This window comes from Trichomycterus rosablanca, chromosome 21 (assembly GCF_030014385.1).
Source record: "Trichomycterus rosablanca isolate fTriRos1 chromosome 21, fTriRos1.hap1, whole genome shotgun sequence".
Taxonomy (NCBI): domain Eukaryota; kingdom Metazoa; phylum Chordata; class Actinopteri; order Siluriformes; family Trichomycteridae; genus Trichomycterus; species Trichomycterus rosablanca.
Window position 1 is genome coordinate 19,563,226 of NC_086008.1, and position 25,050 is coordinate 19,588,275.

The 25,050-nt window shown below is 38.5% G+C and overlaps 2 protein-coding genes across 3 annotated transcripts; both read right to left on the minus strand.

The window, feature by feature from the left end:
• Positions 1–954: 954 nt before the first annotated feature.
• LOC134335566 (C-X-C motif chemokine 10) lies at positions 955–5,160 on the minus strand. 2 transcript variants are annotated; one of them, XM_063018126.1, is made up of 5 exons: positions 5,041–5,160; positions 4,008–4,134; positions 2,002–2,085; positions 1,375–1,435; positions 955–1,165 (listed from the first exon to the last, which is right to left on the minus strand). In XM_063018126.1, the coding sequence occupies exons 1-4, from the start codon at positions 5,102–5,104 to the stop codon at positions 1,399–1,401; spliced, it is 312 nt and encodes a 103-aa protein (XP_062874196.1). In that variant the 5' UTR covers positions 5,105–5,160; the 3' UTR covers positions 955–1,165; positions 1,375–1,398. The 2 variants fall into 2 exon arrangements, with proteins under 2 accessions (XP_062874196.1, XP_062874197.1); XM_063018127.1 differs by lacking the exon at positions 1,375–1,435 and having other exon boundaries at positions 5,041–5,159.
• A 14,617-nt stretch (positions 5,161–19,777) lies between these two features.
• On the minus strand, positions 19,778–22,302 carry LOC134335584 (C-X-C motif chemokine 6). Its single transcript, XM_063018148.1, has 3 exons — positions 22,205–22,302; positions 20,658–20,778; positions 19,778–20,558 (listed from the first exon to the last, which is right to left on the minus strand). The coding sequence occupies exons 1-3, from the start codon at positions 22,263–22,265 to the stop codon at positions 20,471–20,473; spliced, it is 270 nt and encodes an 89-aa protein (XP_062874218.1). The 5' UTR covers positions 22,266–22,302; the 3' UTR covers positions 19,778–20,470.
• Positions 22,303–25,050: the final 2,748 nt, after the last annotated feature.

Genomic DNA, 25,050 nt, shown 5'->3' on the forward strand with positions numbered 1-25,050 from the left:
CTTTGTTGACATGTCTTCAGCAAACCGTTTGCGGGCTTTCTTGTGTAGAGACTTCAGAAGAGGCTTCCTTCTGGGGTGACAGCCATGCAGACCAATTTGATGTAGTGTGCGGCGTATGGTCTGAGCACTGACAGGCTGACCCCTCACCTTTTCAATCTCTGCAGCAATGCTGACAGCACTCCTGCGCCTATCTTTCAAAGACAGCAGTTGGATGTGACGCTGAGCACGTGCACTCAGCTTCTTTGGACGACCGACGCGAGGTCTGTTCTGAGTGGACCCTGCTCTTTTAAAACGCTGGATGATCTTGGCCACTGTGCTGCAGCTCAGTTTCAGGGTGTTGGCAATCTTCTTGTAGCCTTGGCCATCTTCATGTAGCGCAATAATTCATCTTTTAAGATCCTCAGAGAGTTCTTTGCCATGAGGTGCCATGTTGGAACTTTCAGTGACCAATATGAGAGAGTGTGAGAGCTGTACTACTAAATTGAACACACCTGCTCCCTATGCACACCTGAGACCTAGTAACACTAACGAGTCACATGACATTTTGGAGGGAAAATGACAAGCAGTGCTCAATTTGGACATTTAGGGGTGTAGTCTCTTAGTACTCACTTTTGTTGCCGGTGGTTTAGACATTAATGGGTGTATATTGAGTTATTTTGAGGGAAGAATACATTTACACTGTTATATAAGCTGCACACAGACTACTTTTCATTGTGTCAAAGTGTCATTTTGTCAGTGTTGTCCCATGAAAAGATATACTTAAATATCTGCAGAAATGTGAGGGGTGTACTCACTTTTGTGATACACTGTATGTATATACTGTATATGGTCATACACATTTAACAGTTATTGCTCATGTTTATTGCATTTATCTAATAGAACTAAATTACATTCACAAAATAACAAGTGATTGAAATTTACCCATAAAAATGACTCGGGTGCTTGTTTGTTTTTAAAAAAATTTATTGCATACCACTCAAATCACTTACAATCATCTTACAGTTTCATCAGTGAGTTTCACTTTAGCTAAATCACAGTTGATTCATTCAGTGAGTTGAATTTGGTATATAGAGGAGATGCAGCGTGTGCAGTCAGGTTCAGGCTGAAAGCGTGGTTCATGTGGTATTTCAGGCCAGACGTGTGGAGTCCTTCTTACTTTCTATAGCTGTGTGACAAAATATTGAAAAAAAAAAAAAATTAATATGATGTTTGTAGTCTGCGGATGATTTGTGGTGCCATGAGTGTCTGTGTCTCCTCTGAGGATGCTGTTTGTTTCTACTAAGGATGTAATGATGCACCACAAGACAGTTAATAAGCGATTTAAAAATTCCACGATTCAGATAATTTTGACATGTAAAATTAAGCGATATTCACTTTAAACTGCAGAGGGCGCTGGCGCTATACACCTCGCCTGGTTGCCAGATTCAGGGTTTTTCTGAAAAAAAGGGCATTCATTATTTAGATAAATAGAAGTATATTATTTATTTACTTATTTATTAATACAGTAGTTATTTATTTTTATTTTAAGAGAAATAATAAAAGGAAACTTCGGGAAGAAATCGTATCGTGAACCCAGTATTGTGAATCGCATCGCATCGTGGGTAGAGTGTATTGTTGCATCCCTAGTTTCTACTTCTCTTAAATGTCATGTAGAAGGTAAATTGCCTCTTAGTAAAAGTAAATAATCATATATCAAATCGTGTTGCCCTGTACAGTGTGTATTCCCACCTTACACCTTACAGTGCCCACTGCGACCCTGATCAGTATGAAGTAGTTAATTAAATAAATGACTAATATTAGATAATTATTAATAATTAATATAAGAATAATCTAATATCTACTCGCTTATCAATCAATTGGCTGCTGATTTTATTATAAGTTTCCTCAAATGAACTGTTTCTAAATGGAGTTAGCTCATGTATGCTAAATGGTGCTATTGTTCACTACTAATTGAAACTACATGCTAACAAAAACACAGTCTCATTTATAATATATCTGTACCTTTTAACGAGTTCATCGATGATTTCCTGGATCCACTTGGCCTTGGGGTTCACACACACTTTGGATTTGTCTTTCCTGGTGATTCTGGACAGTTAAAAAATATGAAAAAAAAGTATGAATATTATAAAACAGTTAGCCGCTAATGCTACAATAACACATGCTGCTGTACTTTGTGCTGTTGTGCTTGTTGTGTTGTAAATGAAATAGTTTGGAATATTTTGGCTGTGTAGTTGTTTGGTAAAGTACTAAAACACTCAACAACTAAGATAACTTACTAATCAACAGCACAGAAATAGAAATGATAAACTACTGCTGTACTAAAACATTATGACAGTTTTCTATACACTAGTCTAAATACAGGATTAAGAGCTGTTGTGCTTGTTGTGTTGTAAGTTAAGTAGTTTACACCATTTTGGCCGTGTAGTTGTTTAGTAAAGTACTAAAACACTCAATAACTGAGATAACTAACTAAACAACAGCACAGAAATAGAATTTATAAACTACTGCTGTATTAAAACATTATAGTGTAGTTTTCTGTACACTAAATACACTATTTAGAGTGTTTAGTTCTACAATTACCAATTTATACCAATTTATTTATACAGGTCTATAATTGTAAAGTCATTGTGAAATTTACCATTCTGTTAAGACAGATTTGCAGTTTCACCACTGACAGATGGAACCATTCAGATTTGCATTATAATTGGTCGATCTGGTGAGATCTGCCAGTGAAGCAGCAGAATTGCAGGTCCGTTATGAACATTAATAGCTTCACACGACCACAAACCATGAACCGATGACAGTAACAATATTTTGATCACAGAAGCATAAAGCATGACGCTCAGGTGGCGTGAGCGCAGTGGTCCATTACGCCACGGTTTTTCAACCCTGCTTGTGGAGGCTTTATGTTTTATCTTATATAAAGAGAGAAAGATGTGTTGTTTGTGATGCCTGGGTGGCGTAAACAATCATTGACCCAACCACCACTGTTTGGATATTAGTGGTGCTACCAGCTGGCTGGGCGTCTACACAGAGATGAATGGCTTTGTCTCCAAAGCCATGAACGGACTGGCCAATGATCAGGGTAAAGTGTAAAGCTATGATGTTGGCTATAAAACCACCTCCTTGTTTCTACACTCACTGTCCATTTCATCAGCTCCACTTACCATATAGAAGCACTTTGTGGTTCTACAATTACTGACTGTAGTCCATCTGTTTCTCTACATGCTTTGTTAACCTGCTTTCATGCTGTTCTTCAATGGTCAGGACCCCCACAGGACCACCACAGAGCAGGTATTATTTAGGTGGTGGATCATTCTCAGCACTGCAGTGACACTGACATGGTGGTGGTGTGTTAGTGTGTGTTGTGCTGTTATGAGTGGATTAGACACAGCAGCGCTGCTGGAGTTTTTAAACACCTCACTGTCACTGCTGGACTGAGAATTGTCCACCAACCAAAAATATCCACCCAACAGCGCCCCGTGGGCAGCGTCCTGTGACCACTGATGAAGGTCTAAAAGATGACAGACTCAAACAGCAGCAATAGATGAGCGATCGTCTCTGACTTTACATCTACAAGGTGGACCGACTAGGTAGGAGTGTTTAATAGAGTGGACAGTGAGTGGACACGGTATTTAAAAACTCCACTCATACCAGCACAGCACACACTAACACACCACCACCATGTCAGTGTCACTGCAGTGCTGAGAATGATCCACCACCTAAATAATACCTGCTCTGTGGTGGTCCTGTGGGGGTTCTGACCATTGAAGAACAGCATGAAAGCAGGTTAAAAAGGTATGTAGAGAAACAGATGGACTACAGTCAGTAATTGTAGAACTAAAAAGTGCTTCTATGTGGTAAGTGGAGCTGATAAAATGGACAGTGAGTAGAAACACGGAGGAGGTTTTAATGTTATGGCTGATCGGTGTACACTAGTAATAGTGTTTATTGATTGTGGACAAAACCAATGTATGTAAAATATACATAGTTATTACGTGACTCACATGACTTCAGTTCTGGGGCAGCTTCCTCTAGCGGGCAGGATCTCAATGCTCTGAAACTGGCGCATGTTCATTTTGACATTGGTGGTTTTCAGGCAGAGGCAATGTTGAACCATGCGTTCAGGGAATGCTACAAAAGACGAGACGTAAGAGAGGTTCTGTTAAAAATGGATCCCGTGTACTGTACTTTACTGCTGCCCCACCCAAGTGCCCCGAGTTTCTTTATCCGCTTAGGCTTAGGCTTAGGACCAGCACAGAGTCCACTGACAAGTGCACCTCCCAATGCCCTTGGATATAAGTCAGTCGTGTCCATGCAGACACCCTATGGGAGATAGCACTGCTAAGATTTGAACCTTGGTCCCCAGATCTCAGCAGTAGTGGGCTACCGTACTTTACTGCTGCCCCACCCAAGTGCCCCGAATTTCTTTATCTGGGCTTAGGACCGGCACAGAGTCCACTGACAAGTGCACCTCCCAATGCCCTTGGATATAAGTCAATCGTTTCCATGAGTACATCTGAGATATGAACCTTGGTCCCTAGATCTCAGCAGTAGTGGACTACCGTACTTTACTGCTTCCCCACCCAAGTGCCCCGAATTTCTTTATCTGGGCTTAGGACCAGCACAGAGTCCACTGACAAGTGCACCTCCCAATGCCCTTAGATATAAGTCAGTCGTGTCCATGCAAACACCCTATGAGTGATAGTACATCTGAGATATGAACCTTGGTCCCCAGATCTCAGCAGTAGTGGACTACCGTACTTTACTGCTACCCCACCCAAGTGCCCCGAGTTTCTTTCTTTTATTTAATTATTAATTACTATTTTTAAGCCATGTCCCTTTTAAGTGTGGGAAACTTTGCCCATTGTGAGGTTGCATAGTATTGAATAGCCAGTTGTGTTGCTATAAATAACATCTGTCACATCTGTCAGTCACATGAGCTCATTAACATTTATCACAGAAGCACCTTCAGCAAAACTGTGAATTTACTGATTAACTGTAATTAAAAGTCCATAATCATGTAAAACAATCACTTACCAAAGATGGTAGCAAAGCAGCAGAGCAGAGTTGCTGTCAGGATCAGGTGGGCGCTGAGTGGCATGATGGCTCAGAGATTGCAGGTGGCAGTGCAGTCAGTCTGGGCTGGTCTGGGGTTTGATGGGTTTATATGGATGCTTAAATAGGGAAGTAATGGAAATACCTCACTGTAACTAATAATGGAGAAAAAAATCGAGGTTTCGAGAGGAAAGTGGGGGAGGATTCAAACACAGTGTTTACTGGAAAAAGCTTCTGTATAGAGGCAGCGGTGCGAATCGAATCTGATCATGTTCAACACTGATTTTACTGACTAATAAATACAAATAATTCATTAGTTTAACGAGGAAATTCAGACAATTATAAAATGACAGCGTATGATTAAAATAATGGTATGATTAAACAGGTATTAAAGTTGGATGTCAGTGCATGTAAATACATTCAAAGATTTAATTCAACACTGTTTAATTGATTTGCTTTCTGTATGTCTTTGTCTTTTTGTCTGTCTGTCTTTCTGTCTGTCTGTCTTTCTTTCTGTCTTTGTTTCTGTCTTTGTTTCTGTCTTTGTTTCTGTCTTTGTTTCTGTCTGTCTTTCTGTCTGTCTGTCTTTCTGTATGTATGTCTGTCTTTCTTTCTTTCTTTCTGTCTTTCTTTCTTTCTGTCTTTGTTTCTGTCTGTCTTTCTGTCTGTCTTTCTGTCTGTCTTTCTTTCTGTATGTATGTGTCTTTCTTTCTGTCTTTCTTTCTTTCTGTCTTTGTTTCTGTCTTTGTTTCTGTCTGTCTTTCTGTCTGTCTTTCTTTCTGTATGTATGTCTGTCTTTCTTTCTTTCTGTCTTTCTTTCTTTCTGTCTTTGTTTCTGTCTGTCTTTCTGTCTTTCTTTCTGTCTGTCTTTCTTTCTTTTTGTATTTCTTTCTTTCTTTCTGTCTTTCTTTCTTTCTTTCTTTCTGTCTTTGTTTCTGTCTTTGTTTCTGTCTGTCTTTCTGTCTGTCTTTCTTTCTGTATGTATGTATGTCTGTCTTTCTTTCTTTTTGTCTTTCTTTCTTTCTTTCTGTCTTTCTTTCTGTCTTTGTTTCTGTCTGTCTTTCTGTATGTATGTCTGTCTTTCTTTCTGTCTTTCTTTCTTTCTGTCTTTCTGTCTTTCTTTCTGTCTTTCTTTCTGTCTTTCTTTCTGTCTTTGTTTCTGTCTGTCTTTCTGTCTGTCTTTCTTTCTTTCTGTATGTATGTCTGTCTTTCTTTCTGTCTTTCTTTCTCTTTCTTTCTTTCTGTCTTTCTTTCTGTCTTTCTTTCTGTCTTTCTTTCTTTCTTTCTTTCTGTCTTTCTTTCTTTCTTTCTTTCTTTCTTTCTTTCTTTCTTTCTTTCTTTCTGTCTGTCTGTCTGTCTGTCTTTCCTTCTGTCTCTATCTATCTTTCTGTATGTCTTTTTGTCTGTCTTTCTTTCTTTCTTTCTTTTGGTCTGTCTGTCTGTCTGTCTTTCTTTCTTTTGGTCTGTCTGTCTTTCTTTCTGTCTGTCTTTCTTTCTGTCTTTCTTTCTGTCTGTCTGTCTGTCTGTCTGTCTGTCTGTCTGTCTGTCTGTCTGTCTGTCTGTCTGTCTTTTGGTCTGTCTGTCTGTCTTTCTTTCGGTCTGTCTGTCTTTCTGTCTGTCTTTCTGTCTGTCTTTCTGTCTGTCTGTCTGTCTGTCTGTCTTTCTTTCTTTCTCTCTTTCTTTCTGTCTGTCTTTCTTCTTGTCTTTCTGTCTGTCTGTCTGTCTTTCTTTCTGTCTTTTTGTCTGTCTTTCTTTCTTTATTTCTGTCTTACTTTCTTTCTTTCTTTCTTTCTGTCTGTCTTTCTTTATTTCTGTCTGTCTGTCTTTCTTTTTCTTTCTTTCTAAAAGTATTTTGTAGCATCTTTTACTCGAAAGAGTGTTACCCACAAAAATACCTTAAAAAAACAACAAAAAAATGCAAAATCACATAAAATAAATAATATATTTTACTCTGGTACCAATATAAATGTATGATTCTTACATAAATGCACCACTAGTAAATGGTAGGGAAACAATTACAATGAATTAATGATTAGAAATTATTATTGTCAATAATGATAATACAGTAATGCCTCCAGTTACATCATTTTCGACTTTAGTTATTTTTGACTCTACGGCTGTTTTTGTTAATAAAAATAGACAAAAATTAAATTCAACTCCTGTCAGTTTATGCAACTGATACAATGGTCTGTAAGAATTTTAAAAATCCATAAAAAATTCCATAAAAACAACAAAAAAGTGCAAAATCACATAAAATAAGTAATAAATTTTACTCAGGTACCAATATAAATGTATGTACATATAAAGGCACCACTAGTTTTTGACTTTACAACTTGCAACTTCAAGTTGGTCAGCAACAAATATTAAATACTCATAAAAACAAAACAAAAAAAGATAAAAAAATAAAAAGTACAAAATCAGATAAAATAAGTAATATCTTTTGCTTGGGTACCAATATAAATGTAGCATTGTTACATAAAGGCACCACTAGTGTCAGTACCAGTAAATGGTAGGGAAACAATTACAATAAATTAATGATTAGAAATTATTGTTGTCAATAATGATAATACAGTTATGCCTCCATTTACATCATTTTCGACTTAATGAGTTATTATGAGTTATGAGTTATTTTGTTAATAAAAATATAGAAAAATAACATTTTCCTCCTGTCAGTTTATGCAACTGATACGTCGGTCAGCAAAAAAATAATAAAAACCCACAAAAATACCCCAAAAACAACAACCAAGTGCAAAATCACATCAAATAAATACTGTATTTTACTCTGGTACCAATATAAATGTGGGATTATTACACAAATTTTAGCCCACGGCAACGATGATGCTCCAGCGATGAAGATTAACCCTGCTGGCCTGGCACGGTTCATCCATGGGCCATTCCTGCTTGCTCATATTGATCAATAATGCAAAGTGTGTCCTTCCTGTAGCTATTTATAGACGGCCTGTTGGTAATTTATTGGGATTTCTGTGGGCGGGCGGAAAATTGTATTCAAATGATTTATCTTCATGATGCGCTGTACATTTTCAATAGGAGACAGATCTGGACTGCAGGCAGGCCGGACAAGCACACGCACTCTGTGTCTACAAAGCCTAATGATGATTGAAATGATGTTTTTGGGAAAAGACGTCATTTTGATGGCAGCAATTCTTTCCAAAATACCAACATAAACGATACCTTTAAATATATGCTGATTACTCATGCCGTGGGCACTGATGCACCCCCATGCCATCACAGATTTTTTTTACCACAACCGCTACTGTCTCTACTGAAACTCGTATGGAAACCGACTCTGACTATCTCGCTCTGGCTCTGCGCCTATAAGTTTCCATTTCTACATAAAGCTCAGGCTCTGTGGTGATTAAGTACACGGTTGTGGTCTGGCTGTGTAGGATGGAGATATGAACTTTCATCCTGCTGGGTATATCACTCTTGTTTCAGTTCTAGAATTGTTTCCTCTTGCACTTTTGTCAGCGCAAATGATGCAGCTCATACTGCTGGAAGAATGATAAAAAAACAGTAAAGAATGTAGACAGTGTTACTGAGCTCTGTGGAAAGAATGAATCAGTACATGTGAGCTGGTGTGTCAGTGGTGCTAAAACCAGTAACCTTGAGATTTCTGTGCCAGCATCTTAACCACAGAGCTACCACCAGCAATGCATCCTAAAATTACTGAGCGATCTGTGCACATACTGTACTTATATGGACAATTGAATTCTGTGCCGTGCAGTCCTGGCATTGGTTTCCATGGCCGAGCGGCTGCATGCAAGACATGTGGTGTAAAGCATGCCAGCACTGGACTCTGGAGCAGTCTACAGTGTTCTGTAGACTGATGAATCTCTCATTCTTCTCTATCTGCCAGGAGACTGCGTCGTGCCATCTGTAAAGTCTGGTGGAGGAGGGGTCGGCCTAGGTCTCCTAGTTCCAATGAAGGTAAACCTTAATGCGTAAGCATACCAAGACCTATTGGACATACAGTACGTATGCTTTTAACTTTGTTGGAATAGTTTGGGGAAGGTCCCCAGTTCATGAAGTAAGGTCCATAAAGTAGAAGAATGTAGAAGAATTTGACTGGCCTCGACCACATCAAACTTTTGGGATGAATTAGACATCACAAATGCTCGTCTGGATGAAACTCTTAACCAGCAGAGTGGACGCTGTTATAGCTGCAAAAATGCCTATGGGTGTAACATATAGGTATCCGAATACTTTTAGCCATATAGTGCATCTTGATTATTAATGTATTGTTTTAACATTGGTGGCACGGTGGCTCGGCTCGGTCTCCTCACTGGAAGAAGGTCCTGGGTTCGATTCCCAGGCAGAACTGTCCAGGTCCTTCCAGACATGCAGTCAGATTAATTGGAGATACTAATTGCCTTAAGTGTAAGTGTGTATGTGAATGTGTGGGTGTGTGTGTCCTGTGATGAACAGGTGAGCTGTCTGGTGTGTGTCCTACCTCTCACCCGGACCCACTGTGACCCTGACCAGGATTAAAGGTACAGTAAATGAATGTTCTTTGCATTATGAAGCTTGTTAGACGTGCATACAGGAACCTCCTCGCCTTTTCTTGAGCTACGAGTAAAGATAGCCAGAATAAGGAACAGAAAGATGCTAACTAGAATGCTGAGCATGGGTTTATTTTTAAAACTGTCTATAAAAGCTTTATTACGACCTGATCTGACCTGATCTGATCTGATTTACTGCTTTATTTCATAACGTGCTGCTGCCTGAGTAGATAGGATTCGAATAAGACTTGAACTCATAACGCCAAGTTCACACTACACGACTTTCCAAGTGGTCGGGTCACTGTACAGTTCACACTACACGACTTTCCAAGTGGTCGGGTCACTGTACAGTTCACACTACACGACTGGATCGCTTGCACTCGGGAAGCTTGTCTTTCAAGTCGGTGTGGTTTTCACACTACACGACTGATCGGTGATAGGGGGTTTTACATTACACCATCTATCACCAACTTGAATCGCAGGCGAGCTTCTGTGGTCTCCCAAACCGAGAAGTGACGAGGGGTTTCATGATACCACGTCCAAAAATGCACGTCAGCAAGTAGCAAGCGATCAAAGTTTGTGTGCTGATGTGCAGGGGAAAATAAATGAAGCTGAGTGTATTTTGCTTGGATTGTTCTATAGTGAGTTGCAGGTTAATAAATATTTTTTGCAATGCAGCGTGGGTGTTCTGTATAGTAGAGAACGATCAGGTCAGAAATACTGTAAAGCTTGTGTGTGTGCTGATGTATTCTGATATAAATTATATTACACCCCTGTCCCAACTTTTACACACCTCCCCTGCGTTTCCCCTCATTGCCAGTCGGGCAACTCAGATCAGATATCTGACATGCTAGAAATCTCGATTCGCTCGCCGAGCGCCTTTGGATCGAGTTGTTGATAGTTCACACATAGCGAGCGAACGGCAAATCTAGCGCCGACCAGTCGGCGAGCGAAAATCAGCGCAAAAGTCGTGTAGTGTGAACTAGGCATAAGTTAGATTGTTTAGACGCACTACTATTATTTAGACAACAATTACAGCGATTACGTCACTGCAGTATTCAGTCAGATCATCACCCAGAATTAAGGCGCCTCAGTAGGAGCGTTTTAAGGGGGGCGGCACGGTGGCTCGGTGGGTAGCACTGTCGCCTCACAACAACAAGGTCCTGGGTTCGATCCCCAGGTGGGGCGGTCCGGGGTCCTTTCTGTGCGGAGTTTGCATGTTCTCCCCGTGTCCGCGTGGGTTTCCTCCGGGTGCTCCGGTTTCCTCCCACAGTCCAAAAACATGCCACCAGGCTAATTGGAAACACTGAATTGTCCTATAGGTACCCGGCCGCTAGATGCACAAACCAGTGCATTGTAGCGCCGGTCCCAAGCCCGGATAAAATAGGGAGGGTCGTGTCAGGAAGGGCATCCGCCGTAAAAATTTTGCCAAATCGATGCGTGGATCGTGATCCGCCGAGAGCCGACCCCGCAACCGAACGGGACAAAGGCCAAGGACAAGAAGAAGTAGGAGCATTTTAAGGAATCTGGACTTTAAAAGAATTTAGACACGCCCTCTTCTCGGGAGTGTAGGATGACGTAAAATGTGTCTATAGAGATCACCAGGTTTGCAGACTGATCCATAGTCTGTTTTATCACAGCTGTATCCAGGTCAGGGTCACACTGGGCGAAAGACCAGAAAGGAAACACACTGGACAGGTCGCCAGTCCGAATTTCTAGTAGACACAATTGGCCTGAATGAACGTCTTTGGACTTGTGGGAGAAAACCGCAGCACCCGAAGGAAACCCACATGGACACAGAACATAGGGAGAACATGCAAACTCCACACAGAAGGGACAGTTTGATTTATTACTCCACAATATTTACATTCACATTTTTGGCATGTACATTACAGTTACAGTACTAGGACAGTCTGAGCAATTGAGGGTTAAGGGCCTTGCTCAAGGGCCCAACAGGCCCTTAGTTGTAAGTTACTAGTTATAAATATAAAAATACTAGTTATAAGTTACTCATTATAAACTTGTTACTAGTTATAAATATAAAAATACTAGTTATAAGTCACTAGTTATGAACTAGTATAAAAATTATAAGTTACTAGTTATAAACTAGTTACCAGTTATACATATAAAATACTAGTTATAAGTTACTAGTTAAATACTTGTTACTAGTTATAAATATAAAAATACTAGTTAGATGTTACTAGTTATGATCTAGTATAAAAGTTATAAGTTACTAGTTATAAACTAGTTACTAGTTATAAACTAGTTACTAGTTATAAATATAAAAATACTAGTTATAAGTTACTAGTTATAAACTAGTTACTAGTTATAAATATAAAAATACTAGTTAGATGTTACTAGTTATGAACTAGTATAAAAGTTATAAGTTAATAGTTATAAACTAGTTACTAGTTATACATATAAAATACTAATTATAAGTTACTAGTTATGAATATAAAAATACTAGTCATGTTATATAAATACTAGTTGGCGATGCCGGGTTTTGAACCAAGGAGTTCAGATTCTTAGCGCTGGTGAGGAATAATTTTAGCTAGTATTTTTTTTTACATCGTGGGCCTCAAAGCAAGAAGGTCTTGGGTTCGAATTCCAGGTGTAGCGGTCTGGGTACTTTCTTTGTGGAGTTTGCATGTTCTCCGTAGTCCATAGACATGCAAGTGAGGTAAATTAGAGACACAAAATTGTCCATGACTGTGTTTGACATTAAACTTGAACTGATGAATCTTGTGTAACCAGTACCCCGTCCTGTCATTACCAAAGTGTGTAAAACATGACGGTAAAATCCTGATAAATTAATACAATTTTACATTGTGGTGTAATAAACAGTCCAAAAACCTTCATGTGGCTGCTTGACTGCCTGACTTCGTCTAACTAATTCAGCTCACCAGAAGCAGTAAGTTGTGTAACGGAGGGTGAAGCACTTTGGCATAACTTGTTTCCTTAAATAAATAAAATGAAAGTAATGAAATGAGTTTTTTTCAGAAGTTCCCTTTCTGTAATATCATATTTTTATAGACGGTAGGTCGATATGCATAAAAATAAAAATAAATAAATAATCCGAAATGACGCAATAAGTTTTTCCACATGACACCAGTGCTTTTAGTCCTGGAAAATAAAGCGGATTAATTGACAGGATTGGAAACACAACCGTATTCAGAGAGGAAAGTGTAGGTGGAATTTGTGCATGACTCTAGACTCTAGTCTGAGGTCTAACCAACATGGGGGCATAAATATTAGAGACGAAGCGTTCAAGCCTGTATGAGGAGAAATTCCCTTTAGTCTGAAATATGTAATCACTAACCTTTTAATACACTAGGTGTTTCCCCTGATTGTTTATATTCGGCTATTAAATCAGCATAATGACCTTAATACACTGATCAGCCATAACATTAAAACCACCTCCTTGTTTCTACACTCACTGTCCATTTTATCAGCTCCACTTACCATATACAGGTGCTGGTCATAAAATTAGAATATCGTGAAAAAGTTGATTTATTTCAGTAATTCCATTCAAAAAGTGAAACTTGTATATTATATTTATTCATTACACACAGACTGATTGTTTCAAATGTTTATTTCTTTTAATGTTGATGATTATAACTGACAACTAATGAAAACCCCAAATTCAGTATCTCAGAAAATTAGAATATTACTTAAGACCAATACAAAAAAAGGATTTTTAGAAATGTTGGCCAACTGAAAAGTATGAACATGAAAAGTATGAGCATGAAAAGTATGAGCATGTACAGCACTCAGTACTTAGTTGGGGCTCCTTTTGCCTGGATTACTGCAGCAATGCGGCGTGGCATGGAGTCCATCAGTCTGTGGCGCTGCTCAGTTGTTATGAGAGCCCAGGTTGCTCTGATAGTGGCCTTCAGCTCTTCTGAATTGTTGGGTCTGGCGTATCGCATCTTCCTCTTCACAATACCCCAAAGATTTTCTATGGGGTTAAGGTCAGGCGAGTTTGCTGGTCAATTAAGAACAGGGATACCATGGTCCTTAAACCAGGTACTGGTAGCTTTGGCACTGTGTGCAGGTGCCAAGTCCTGTTGGAAAATGAAATCTGCATCTCCATAAAGTTGGTCAGCAGCAGGAAGCATGAAATGCTCTAAAACTTCCTGGTAGACGGCTGCGTTGACCTTGGACCTCAGAAAACACAGTGGACCAACACCAGCAGATGACATGGCACTCCAAACCATCACTGACTGTGGAAACTTTACACTGGACCTCAAACAACGTGGATTCTGTGCCTCTCCTCTCTTCCTCCAGACTCTGGGACCTTGATTTCCAAAGGTAATGCAACATTTACTTTCATCAGAGAACATAACTTTGGACCACTCAGCAGTCCTTTTTGTCTTTAGCCCAGGCGAGACGCTTCTGACGCTGTCTCTTGTTCAAGAGTAGCTTGACACAAGGAATGCGACAGCTGAAACCCATGTCTTGCATATGTCTGTGCGTGGTGGTTCTTGAAGCACTGACTCCAGCTGCAGTCCACTCTTTGTGAATCTCCCCCACATTTTTGAATGGGTTTTGTTTCACAATCCTCTCCAGGGTGCGGTTATCCCTATTGCTTGTACACTTTTTTCTACCACATCTTTTCCTTCCCTTCGCCTCTCTATTAATGTGCTTGGACTCAGAGCTCTGTTAACAGCCAGCCTCTTTAGCAATGACCTTTTGTGTCTTGCCCTCCTTGTGCAAGGTGTCAATGGTCGTCTTTTGGACAACTGTCGAGTCAGCAGTCTTCCCCATGATTGTGTAGCCTACAGAACTAGACTGAGAGACCATTTAAAGGCCTTTGCAGGTGTTTTGAGTTAATTAGCTGATTAGAGTGTGGCACCAGGTGTCTTCAATATTGTACCTTGTCACAATATTCTAATTTTCTGAGATACTGAATTTGGGGTTTTCATTAGTTGTCAGTTATAATCATCAACATTAAAAGAAATAAACATTTGAAATATATCAGTCTGTGTGTAATGAATGAATATAATATACAAGTTTCACTTTTTGAATGGAATTACTGAAAGACTCAAACAGCAGCAATAGATGAGCGATCGTCTCTGACTTTACATCTACAAGGTGGACCAACTAGGTAGGAGTGTCTAATAGAGTGGACAGTAAGTGGACACACAACACACACTAACACACCACCACCATGTCAGTGTCACTGCAGTGCTGAGAATCATCCACCACCTAAATAATACCTGCTCTGTGGTGGTCCTGTGGGGGTCCTGAGCACTGAAGAACAGCATGAAAGGGGCTAACAAAGCATGTAGAGAAACAGATGGACTACAGTCAGTAATTGTAGTACTACAAAGTGCTTCTATATGGCAAGTGGAGCTTAAATGTTTAAATGTCAGCAGATGAAATTTAAGATATGAAATGTGGAATGGACTGGAATGACCTTCTAGAGGTGCCACACACACGTGTTTTTAATTTGCCCTTTTATGGACTGACGACCTGGAAAAAACGGATGCAATTTGTGACACGACTCTCCTATTTCTGTCCGGGCTTGGGACCGGCACTTAGAGCGCACTGACAGGTGCACCTTCGAATAGCTAGGCTGCCAATCAGGTCCTTGCAGACGCCCGATTGGCTGATAGCACCGCTTACGCTTGAATCCTGGATTCCCAGATCTCAGCAATAGCAGGCTAGAGTACTTTACCACTGCGTCACCTGAATTAACACCCGATTTAAAGGAATAAGCAACGAAGAACATTTTTACAGCATGTGGTCTTTTATTTTACAGACTCACCAAACCAAATTTAGTCTCAGATAAAAGGAAGGACTAAGTTTAGCTCTGAAAATACCTCCTGATTTATCAAGTTCTCTTTTATTGACCGGTATCTTTTCTATATCGGTGCAGGTTGCCGGTTAGCAAGTTCGCTCTTCTCCTTTGGAAACTACAGGCAAATTTTTCTTGTTTCTCGAAACAGCTGAATCAGAAATAGAAAAGCTCAGATCAACCGTTAGCCGCTGATTCATTTGCATGTTATAGTTTATATTTGACTGTAAGACCTGCAACAGCAAATGTTTTAACTGTAGGTTCAGTCCCACGGTCACTGTCTCTGAGGAGTTTTCTTATTTTTGGGTCCATGTGGGTTTCCTTAATGTACACTCATCAGCCATAACATTAAAACCACCTCCTTGTTTCTCTGCATACTGTTCTTAAATAATCAGGACCCCCACAGGACCACCACAGAGCAGGTATTATTTAGGTGGTGGATGATTCTCAGCACTGCACTGACACTGACATGGTGGTGGTGTGTTAGTGTGTGTTGTGCTGGTATGAGTGGATCAGACACAGCAGCGCTGATGGAGTTTTTAAACCTAAGTGTCACTGCTGGACTGAGAATAGTCCACCTACCAAAAATAACCAGCCAACAGCGCCCCGTGGGCAGCGTCCTGTGACCGCTGATGAAGGTCTAGAAGATGACTCAAACAGCAGCAATAGATGAGCGATCATCTCTGACTTTACATCTACAAGGTGGACCGACTAGGTAGGAGTGTCTAATAAAGTGGACAGTGAGTGGACACAGTATTTAAAAACTCATACCAGCACAACACACACTAACACAGCACCACCATGTCAGTGTCACTGCAGTGCTGAGAATCATCCACCTCCTAAATAATACCTGCTCCGTGGTGGTCCTGTGGGGGTCCTGACCATTGAAGAACAGGGTGAAAGCAGGCTTAAAAGATATGTAGAAAAACAGATGGACTACAGTCAGTAATTGTAGAACTACAAAGTGCTTCTATATGGTAAGTGGAGCTGATGAAATGTATATACCTGTTAGCAATGTGTATGAAGGGAACAGCTGAATCCATAACAGGAAAGGCGTGTCCACATAATAATAGTAATGATGATAATAACAATAATAATAAATGTTTAGTACACGTCTGCCCAGTGAATAAAATGTCAATTACTGCCCCCTTGTGGCATTGTTTGCAATAATAATTTGAAAATATTAACAACAGTAATAAGGATAATATTAATAATAATAATAATAATAATAACAGTAATAATAATAACGATAATAATAATGATAATAATAATAAATAATAAATAATAAAATTGTTAATAATAACAACAACAACAATAATAATAATAATAAATGTTTAGTGGACGTCTGCCTAGTAAATTATACGTTAATTACTGTCCCCTTGTGGTCATTAATAATAACAACAGTAATGATAATAATAATAATAATAATAATAACAGTGATAATAACAACGGTAATGATAATAAAAATAATATTAATAATATAACAATAATAATTTCTTACACGCCTGCCTAGTAAGTAAATTGTTGATTACTGCATCACTTGTAATAGCAATTTGCAAAATTGATAATAAAAATAATAACAGTAATGATGATAATAATAATAAAAATATAAATAATAAAAATAATAATAACAACGATGACATAATGATAATAATAGTGATAATATAACATACTAATAATAATATTAAATGTTTAGTAGACATCTGCCCAAATAAATTGTTGATTACTTCCCTCTTGTGACATTATTTGTAATAGCAATTTCCAATAATGATAATAAAAATAATAACATTAATAATAATAATAATAATAGTAAATATAATAATAATAATAATAGTAAATATAATAATAATAATAATAATAATAATAATAATAATCTTTAGTAGACGTCTGCCCAATGAATTAAATGTTCATTATTGCCCCCTTTTGACATCATTTGCAATAGCAACTTGTAATAAGCAGTAGATTTAATTTTGGGCAGTAAAACTCCTCATCTGTGTGTGCATTGTGGTACTGTGCATTATTCTGTTAAAAGGTCACCTCTACCGCCACGAGTTTGGGTAAATGACCAGACCTTGGCTTTACAATCTCTTCACTAGATTGTGGTTGCCATACGGTGCATCCTGGTGTGATCTTTTAAGTGTTGTGACCAGCCCCGGTTCTGGACCGCTTTGCTTGGGGGGGCAGTAAAACCCAGGGGCGTCGCAGTGGGGGGAAAAGTGGGACAGAGCCACCAGAGCCCCAAATCGGGGGAAGGCCCTAGAGGCACAATGAGAGAGGAAACGTAGCAATGGTGCACCTGAAATCGATCCGCGGTATGGAGGAAGCGCCTGGCAGGCGCGAACAAGCGCAGGTTCACCAAGGGGAGGGGGGCGTGTCGGAACGTACTTGGGGGGGCAAAGACACAATTTGGGGGGGCGATGCCCCCCTCAGCCCCCCCCTAGCGCCGGCCCTGGTTGTGACTCATTCCCACCATCTCCAGTATTGTAATATTTGCCATTTGAGCCACAGTAGCCCCCTCAGTTGGTTCATACCCCATGCAATATCCTTGGAATGGTCTTAGGTTTGGTGGGTGTCTTTTCAATTGGGTTTTCAATTAAGGTCATAGTTCTGCTGAAGGAACCATGTGAGTCACATTTTGCTGACACAGGACTGATTGTTTGTAGCCCCAAAAATATTTCAGCCATACGGTTCCAGAGATGAATAAGCCAGTTGTTTGTGAGTATTTTTTTAGTTTCAGAATTAATCAGTCTATGATGCAAGTAAAAAAATGCCCAGTCACAAATATACATACAAAATAATGTGTCACTAACAAGAAGCCTAGAGATAACAATACAAATAATAATAAGTTTAATTAATATAGCGTCTTTCACATAGCCAAAGACGTAGAGAATTACTGAGCAGACCTGCTTGATTACTAACAATACCATTTCCTTTTTGTTTGCATGACTAATGATCTACAACGTCAACAGTGTCAAGATTCTGCTGATTTCACTCACAAGTTTATAATCCTAATGGGATTTCCACTGTGTGATGGTCCATCCTAGATGCCTCCGAGCCCAGAGAAGTCGACGCCTCATCTGGACATGGTTAACATAAGGCTTCTTTTTTGCACAGCATGTAACTCTGTATTGTAGAGCTTGATAAAGGTTTGATAAACTAATCCCTCACCCATGTGGTTATATCAGCTATTGTTGAGTGGCGGTTCTTGATGCGGCGCCGTCTGATGGATCAAAGATCACAGGTGTTTGCGCCCTGTTTGCACGACTCACATCCGTTCGTGTGTGTGTGCATGTGTGTACATGGTAAACAGTAAGGTAACTGGGATTTCCCTTATTTCCCAAAGGCAAAAAAGACAATGTACTGTTTTCCCCCAGGTCACATGATCTCCCTCAGGTTCAGGATCTAAAGGAATGCAGTCGGCTTTGTTTACTCAGGTACTGTGGGGCTGTTAAAGCACCGAGTACTTTTAAATAAGAAGAACTGTACTGGACCTGTGTATCTGTATACAGTATATGACCGATAAAGGTGTTCGATCTGCACTAGATTTTTAATTATTATCACATTCACAATCCAATCCAATCACAATATATATACACCGATCAGCCATAACATTAAAACCACCTCCTTGTTTCTACACTCACTGTCCATTTATCAGCTCCACTTACCACATAGAAGCACTTTGTAGTTCTACAATTACTGACTGTAGTCCATCTGTTACTCTACATGCTTTGTTAGCCCCCTTTCATGCTGTTCTTCAAGGGTAAGGACCCCCACAGGACCACCACAGAGCAGGTATTATTTAGGTGGTGGATCATTCTCAGCACTGCAGTGACACTGACATGGTGGTGGTGTGTTAGTGTGTGTTGTGCTGGTATGAGTGGATCAGACACAGCAGCGCTGCTGGAGTTTTTAAACACCTCACTGTCACTGCTGGACTGAGAATAGTCCACCAACCAAAAATATCCAGCCAACAGCGCCCCGTGGGCAGCGTCCTGTCTAGAAGACGACCGACTCAAACAGCAGCAATAGATGAGCGATCGTCTCTGACTTTACATCTACAAGGTGGACCAAATAGAGTGGACAGTGAGTGGACACGGTATTTAAAAACTCCAGCAGCACTGCTGTGTCTGATCCACTCATACCAGCACAACACACACTAACACACCACCACCATGTCAGTGTCACAGCAGTGCTGCGAATCATCCACCAAGTCACAGAACAAAATAAGAATAATGAAGTAATAATAATGATTAAAATAATAATAAAAAAAGATTGAAATAAAAAGTCATTGTCATAAAATAATAATAATAATAATAAAGGTCACACAGTAATAAAACATCATATCATATATACCCCCCCCCACACACACACAATCACACATTTATAACACTGTATTTTAGTATTTTATTATAAATTGTAAATCCCTTTTACATCTAGACCAGAATCTTCACCGTTTAAACAGTTACAGTAATTGTTACAGCAGTCATATTTATACATTCAGCATGCATTTGTGCATATACTAACTTAGACAAAATGACACAGGTTTAGCAATTGCACAGTAATAAAAAACCTTCACTGTGTTGGGATTGTCACTAGCTCGGGGTTCTTGGGGGTTTCTGTGTTTTCTGTTATTAATTCAGCTTTCAGTTTTCATTACAACCCCCAATACTACTGTTCGTGTTCATGTACAACAACATTTCACTCTGATTAGCTTGTAGTATCATTTGAAACAATTAGCATACAAAGCTGCCATAATACACAGTTGATATAAAACGGAAGCACTACTATATGGCAAAATACTGGCAGAGATGTAATACATTACTCAACATGACTATTAATTATTGAATAAAATGCAGCAACATGATTTACAATAAGTCAGGAGGCTGTGTGAGATGAATTAAAAGCTAGAAGTGTCTTTAGCTTGGTGCTTTTATTGTTTACAGGCCACTAACTTAACTTGCTAACAAGGTTTGGTTCTTCAGGTTTGGTCCCCTGAGTTAATTTTGGGATATTGAATACCATTTGTGAGGCCTGCAAAGACAAAGCTATGCGCTGCATAAATGCTAAGTCATTGCGGTCACAAACGTTCGAGCTAAAAAGCTGTTTCCTTTTGCAGTATGTATGTCCATGCTTTTTGCTTCGGATCCAGGCAGACTTTTCTCCCGTTATTTAGGTACACCCTGAAAACAGAAGACAGATGTTTAGTTAAAGCAGTGAATCCAGAGCTTTAGAGCTTAAGAGCTTTAGCGAGTGTTTGAATGTGGTGTGGACTGACTTACACGATCTCGGTGGCATTGCAGGACGAAGAGGGACGGTGAACCTTATAACCGGCGATGTTCTGAGGGTTTACCCTGTAAACTCTCCTGCACAGGCAGCGCTCTAATCGGTCCATTCTGAAGGCTGAAGCATAGAAATAGTCGCATTTAATTTTTTGTACTTATATTAATTTAATTATTTAAATATTTAATGTAAACTATTTTAACCTATATTAATCTTAATTTTAATTATTTAAATGTTTATTTAAATTAATTTAACTTATATTGTTATTGATTTTAATTATCTGAATATTTATTTTAAATGAATTCAACTTATATTAAAATTAAATTTAATTATTAACGTTTTAATATAAATAATTTTAACTTTTATTAATATTAATTTAATTATTTAAATATTTAATGTAAACTATTTTAACTTATATTAATATACATTTGAATTATTTAAATGTTCAATTTAAATTAATTTAACTTTTATTAATTATACATTTAATTATTAACATTTTAATATAAATTATTTTAACTTTTATTAATATTCATTTAATTATTTAAATATTTAATGTAAACTATTTTAACTTATAGGGTTTACCCTGTGAACTTTCCTGCACAGGCAGCGCTCTAATCGGTCCATTCTGAAGGCTAAAGCATAGACGTAGAGTCGCTGTCAGTAACATTTAGAAATTTGCTTATTATCAACTCGTTTATCCGAGTTGGCGCCAAGGTGGAATCAAAGCTTGTCCAGCTAATGCTCTGAACAGCAAATGGAAACACCATAGAGTGGTTGCTTGTTCATTTCTCACTGCATTTTAATTAAATTGTGCAATTTATTTACTTGAAGCACCTAATCTACCATGATCTAGCTATAAAAATACAATATAAAGTCCCAAAACAGGGTAAATATTAAGTCAAGTGTCACCATCGGTCATTGTGGTAGCCTGGATGTTTCAATAATTGCTGAAACAGGTGACTTCTCTGTGCTCATATCTGAAGGACTGCTTTTTACTGTACATGTACCAGTGGTCTCTTGAACAAATTTGTCTAAAAGGTCAAATATTATCCACCATGTGTGGCACACAGTCGAGCCAGCTTTACATCACCATTGGCTTAGAAGCCACTATGAATGAAGACCCTGCTTTAAAAGTCTGCTCTCCCAGGAGAGACCACCAGTCACCTGCACCCTCATGCTCCATACCGACTATAACAGTATGGCAGGTGGGCGCGATTCTGCAACTCACACCCCCTGCCAATCTCTACAAATTGATTACTTTACTTTCGAGCGTCTAAGCATAGGGTGGCAGTCTGGGTTTTCTTACTGACCTTAACGAAGAGACCACTGTTCCATGTGCATCATGAACATTAATGTGTAATAAGGAGGGTCATACAACAAGTTGACATTATAACGTACAGTCATATTATAGAACGTTCTACTCCACCCAGCAAAATCATGTTAAAATCATAATCTATTAAGATCTATTTATCTTGCTTAAATAGCTCCCTAGTAATACCGGACTCACAGGTTTATTTTTGGATCAAATAGTTTTCAAAGCACGTACCTGAAGAGCACGACACACACACCAGGCAAACGAGGAGCAGAAGCAGAACCGGTCGACTCATGACTGTTTCTCTTTTTTTCAGCAGCCCCTTCACTCGATGGGATGGTTCTTCTGATCATGGTAGACAGAAACCTTGAGACTTTTATACTCTGTCAGGGGTTAGTTCTTGGGGAATTTCCACTTGTGATGCAAGAATGAGCTTGGGATGGTGACATTTTAATGATCTTTGTGCCCACCCAGATATTAGCTCAGCTCTCCACAAAGACCCGATGGCAATTTATTTCCTGCTTGATAATGTCTAATTCTTTACTGGAACAATCAAGTGTGTGATGGTTTTTATCATGCTAATGGTGTCCCACACTTGGAAGAATTTTCTAAGCTTTTTATTATTTTTACATATGGACTTGTGGATCAAAAGAGCAAATGATTTAGGATGTTATTTATGGCTGTTTCATGTACCTACATGGATGTTTATGGTAGATAAACGCCGGCCTTGTGAATAGTTTGTGATACCTTGTTTACCCGAGTTGGATCTGAACCCGGCATTGTTACACTTTCCACTTTCCCTGTGTGTGTGTGTGTGTGTGTGTGTGTGTCTTTCAGGTCTGAGCACTTTCTGTTTCCACATTTTTTCCACACAGACGTTAAGCAGAGCTCTTACACTGAATGATGCAACCTGGAACTTTTATTTACTGAATGAATTGTTTGTACAGAAACCTGAGAGACCTGAGAGACCAGCTTATTAATGATTGTTTGTGACTGTTATTGTTTAAATATGATTAGTGCTACAAAGGGAGGGAAAATACCCATCATGCAGTGTGATTGGTGAGTGTGATAACCAGAGGCAAACCGGTACAAAATCACCCGTCACTTCATTATTATTATTCATTATTGCATTTCCAGTCTCAACATTAAGAAAAAGACAACTCATTATTATTATTATTATTATTATTATTATTATTATTATTATTATTATCAGTGTATTACTGTTATTGTTTTATTATTATCATTATTATTATTATTATTATTATTATTATTATTATTATTATTATTATCAGTGTATTACTGTTATTGTTTTATTATTATTATTATTATTATTATTATTATTATCATTATTATTATTATTATTATTTGCATGAACAGCTGTCTTCTCCACATTGGCCTCACAGTGTCTCACTTGGGCAATACAAGAACTGATCTGGACTTGAAGTTGTTTTCACTTCTGGCTGATAAAAAAACCCCAAAAACACAGAATTAAATTTGAATTTATTCCCTCCATACAGTGATATTTACATTTTCTATCAGCTAGGCTTCAACGGACAGGGGTTGTCAAACTTTTGAGACCAATTTCTATCTCTTATCAAACCAAAACCTCTAAATACCTCATGAGGTCCCATCCTCAGAAAGCTTATAATGTGCTGTCTTACTCCTATAGGACAATTTCAGTTAAATGCAATTTTAACATCTTTATGTTGCAATAATTATATGTAGATTATCGATGGCTTTAAATCTGATTAGTTAATAAAACATAACAGATTTATTTATAGTCCAGACCGGGACTTTCCCTCTTACAGCTGTATAACTGCGGTTCTTTATTTTGTGTTTTGCAAAAGCACAAGTTCCTTTTTCATTTCTTGGAAACGCTTTCTCTGACCGTTATCAGAGACAGAACCTGGGGTGTCCAGCGTCTGGGCACAGAGAAGCTGATTTATTGTGAAACACTGATATTAATGACAAACTTTTGAATTATTATTTGTTAAAAAAAACATGAAAAAACAGTTATTGAAAATAAATTAATATAAATAACTAATTTATTTATTATGTCTTTATAATCAGTAATATAATACAGAATGTCTGGAATCAGGTCAGATTTCACTTCTCTATTAAAATTAAAAGTAATAAAAATGTCTGTGGATCATTTTCATTAAATTAATAATAATATACCACAATAATATAACACAAATCAGTGCAGTTCTCTTTTAATAGGAAGCCGTTTGTGGTTTTACCCACAACCTCTTTCTTACTCCACAGAACTGTGTCATGACTGATGAGGTAAACTGATTTCAGTTTTACCCCAGGAGGTTTGAACCCAGCACCAGAAGTTCATGATTCATGTTGAGCAACACACATCAAGGGTTCAGACTGTGTAACTTTCACTCCTGGGTGTGGATGAATTGTAAAGATCTGATGATGAAAGTGGTTCTTTCTAGGATCTCTTGTCCTCTTTAAGTCATGCCGTGGTTTCTCGGTTGGGTTACGGTTAGGAATCCGACTCAACCTTAATTAATTCTTTCATTTATTTATTTATTTATTAGCATTAGCACTTTTTTACCATAATTTTGGCCATCATTATTTTGTAATTAACATCTCTGTAAATTTTTGCTGAATTTTGTTGTATGCTGTTTTAATGCTCACTCCACTAAGCTTCACAGTTGTTAGTCAACAACTTGAGACATGCTGCATTTGTATAAAAACCTGTATTTTATTTTTACAGTGATGCTATTTTTAACTCATAATGTTTCTCTATAAAGATCTTACCATCTTACAGGCATGGATGTGTATTAGGGTTTTTTAGGCCTTCCTTTAATTTAATTTGATTTATTTTTACACCTGGTTTATTTGTTTTCTCTTTAGTAAGACGTGCTCTTGGTGTGTTCTTGGCATTGATTGCTCGCACATGTTGTGTATGTTTACCTCAGACCCCCCCCACACTTGGTAGGGTTTCTTTACCAGTCAGTACAGCCAGTAAATACCAGTAAGTTGTTTGTCTCGACAGCAACCAAAGAGATTTAATAGTTTCTATTTATAACTTTGTTTAATGAAGATTGCCACAGTGTTACACTGAT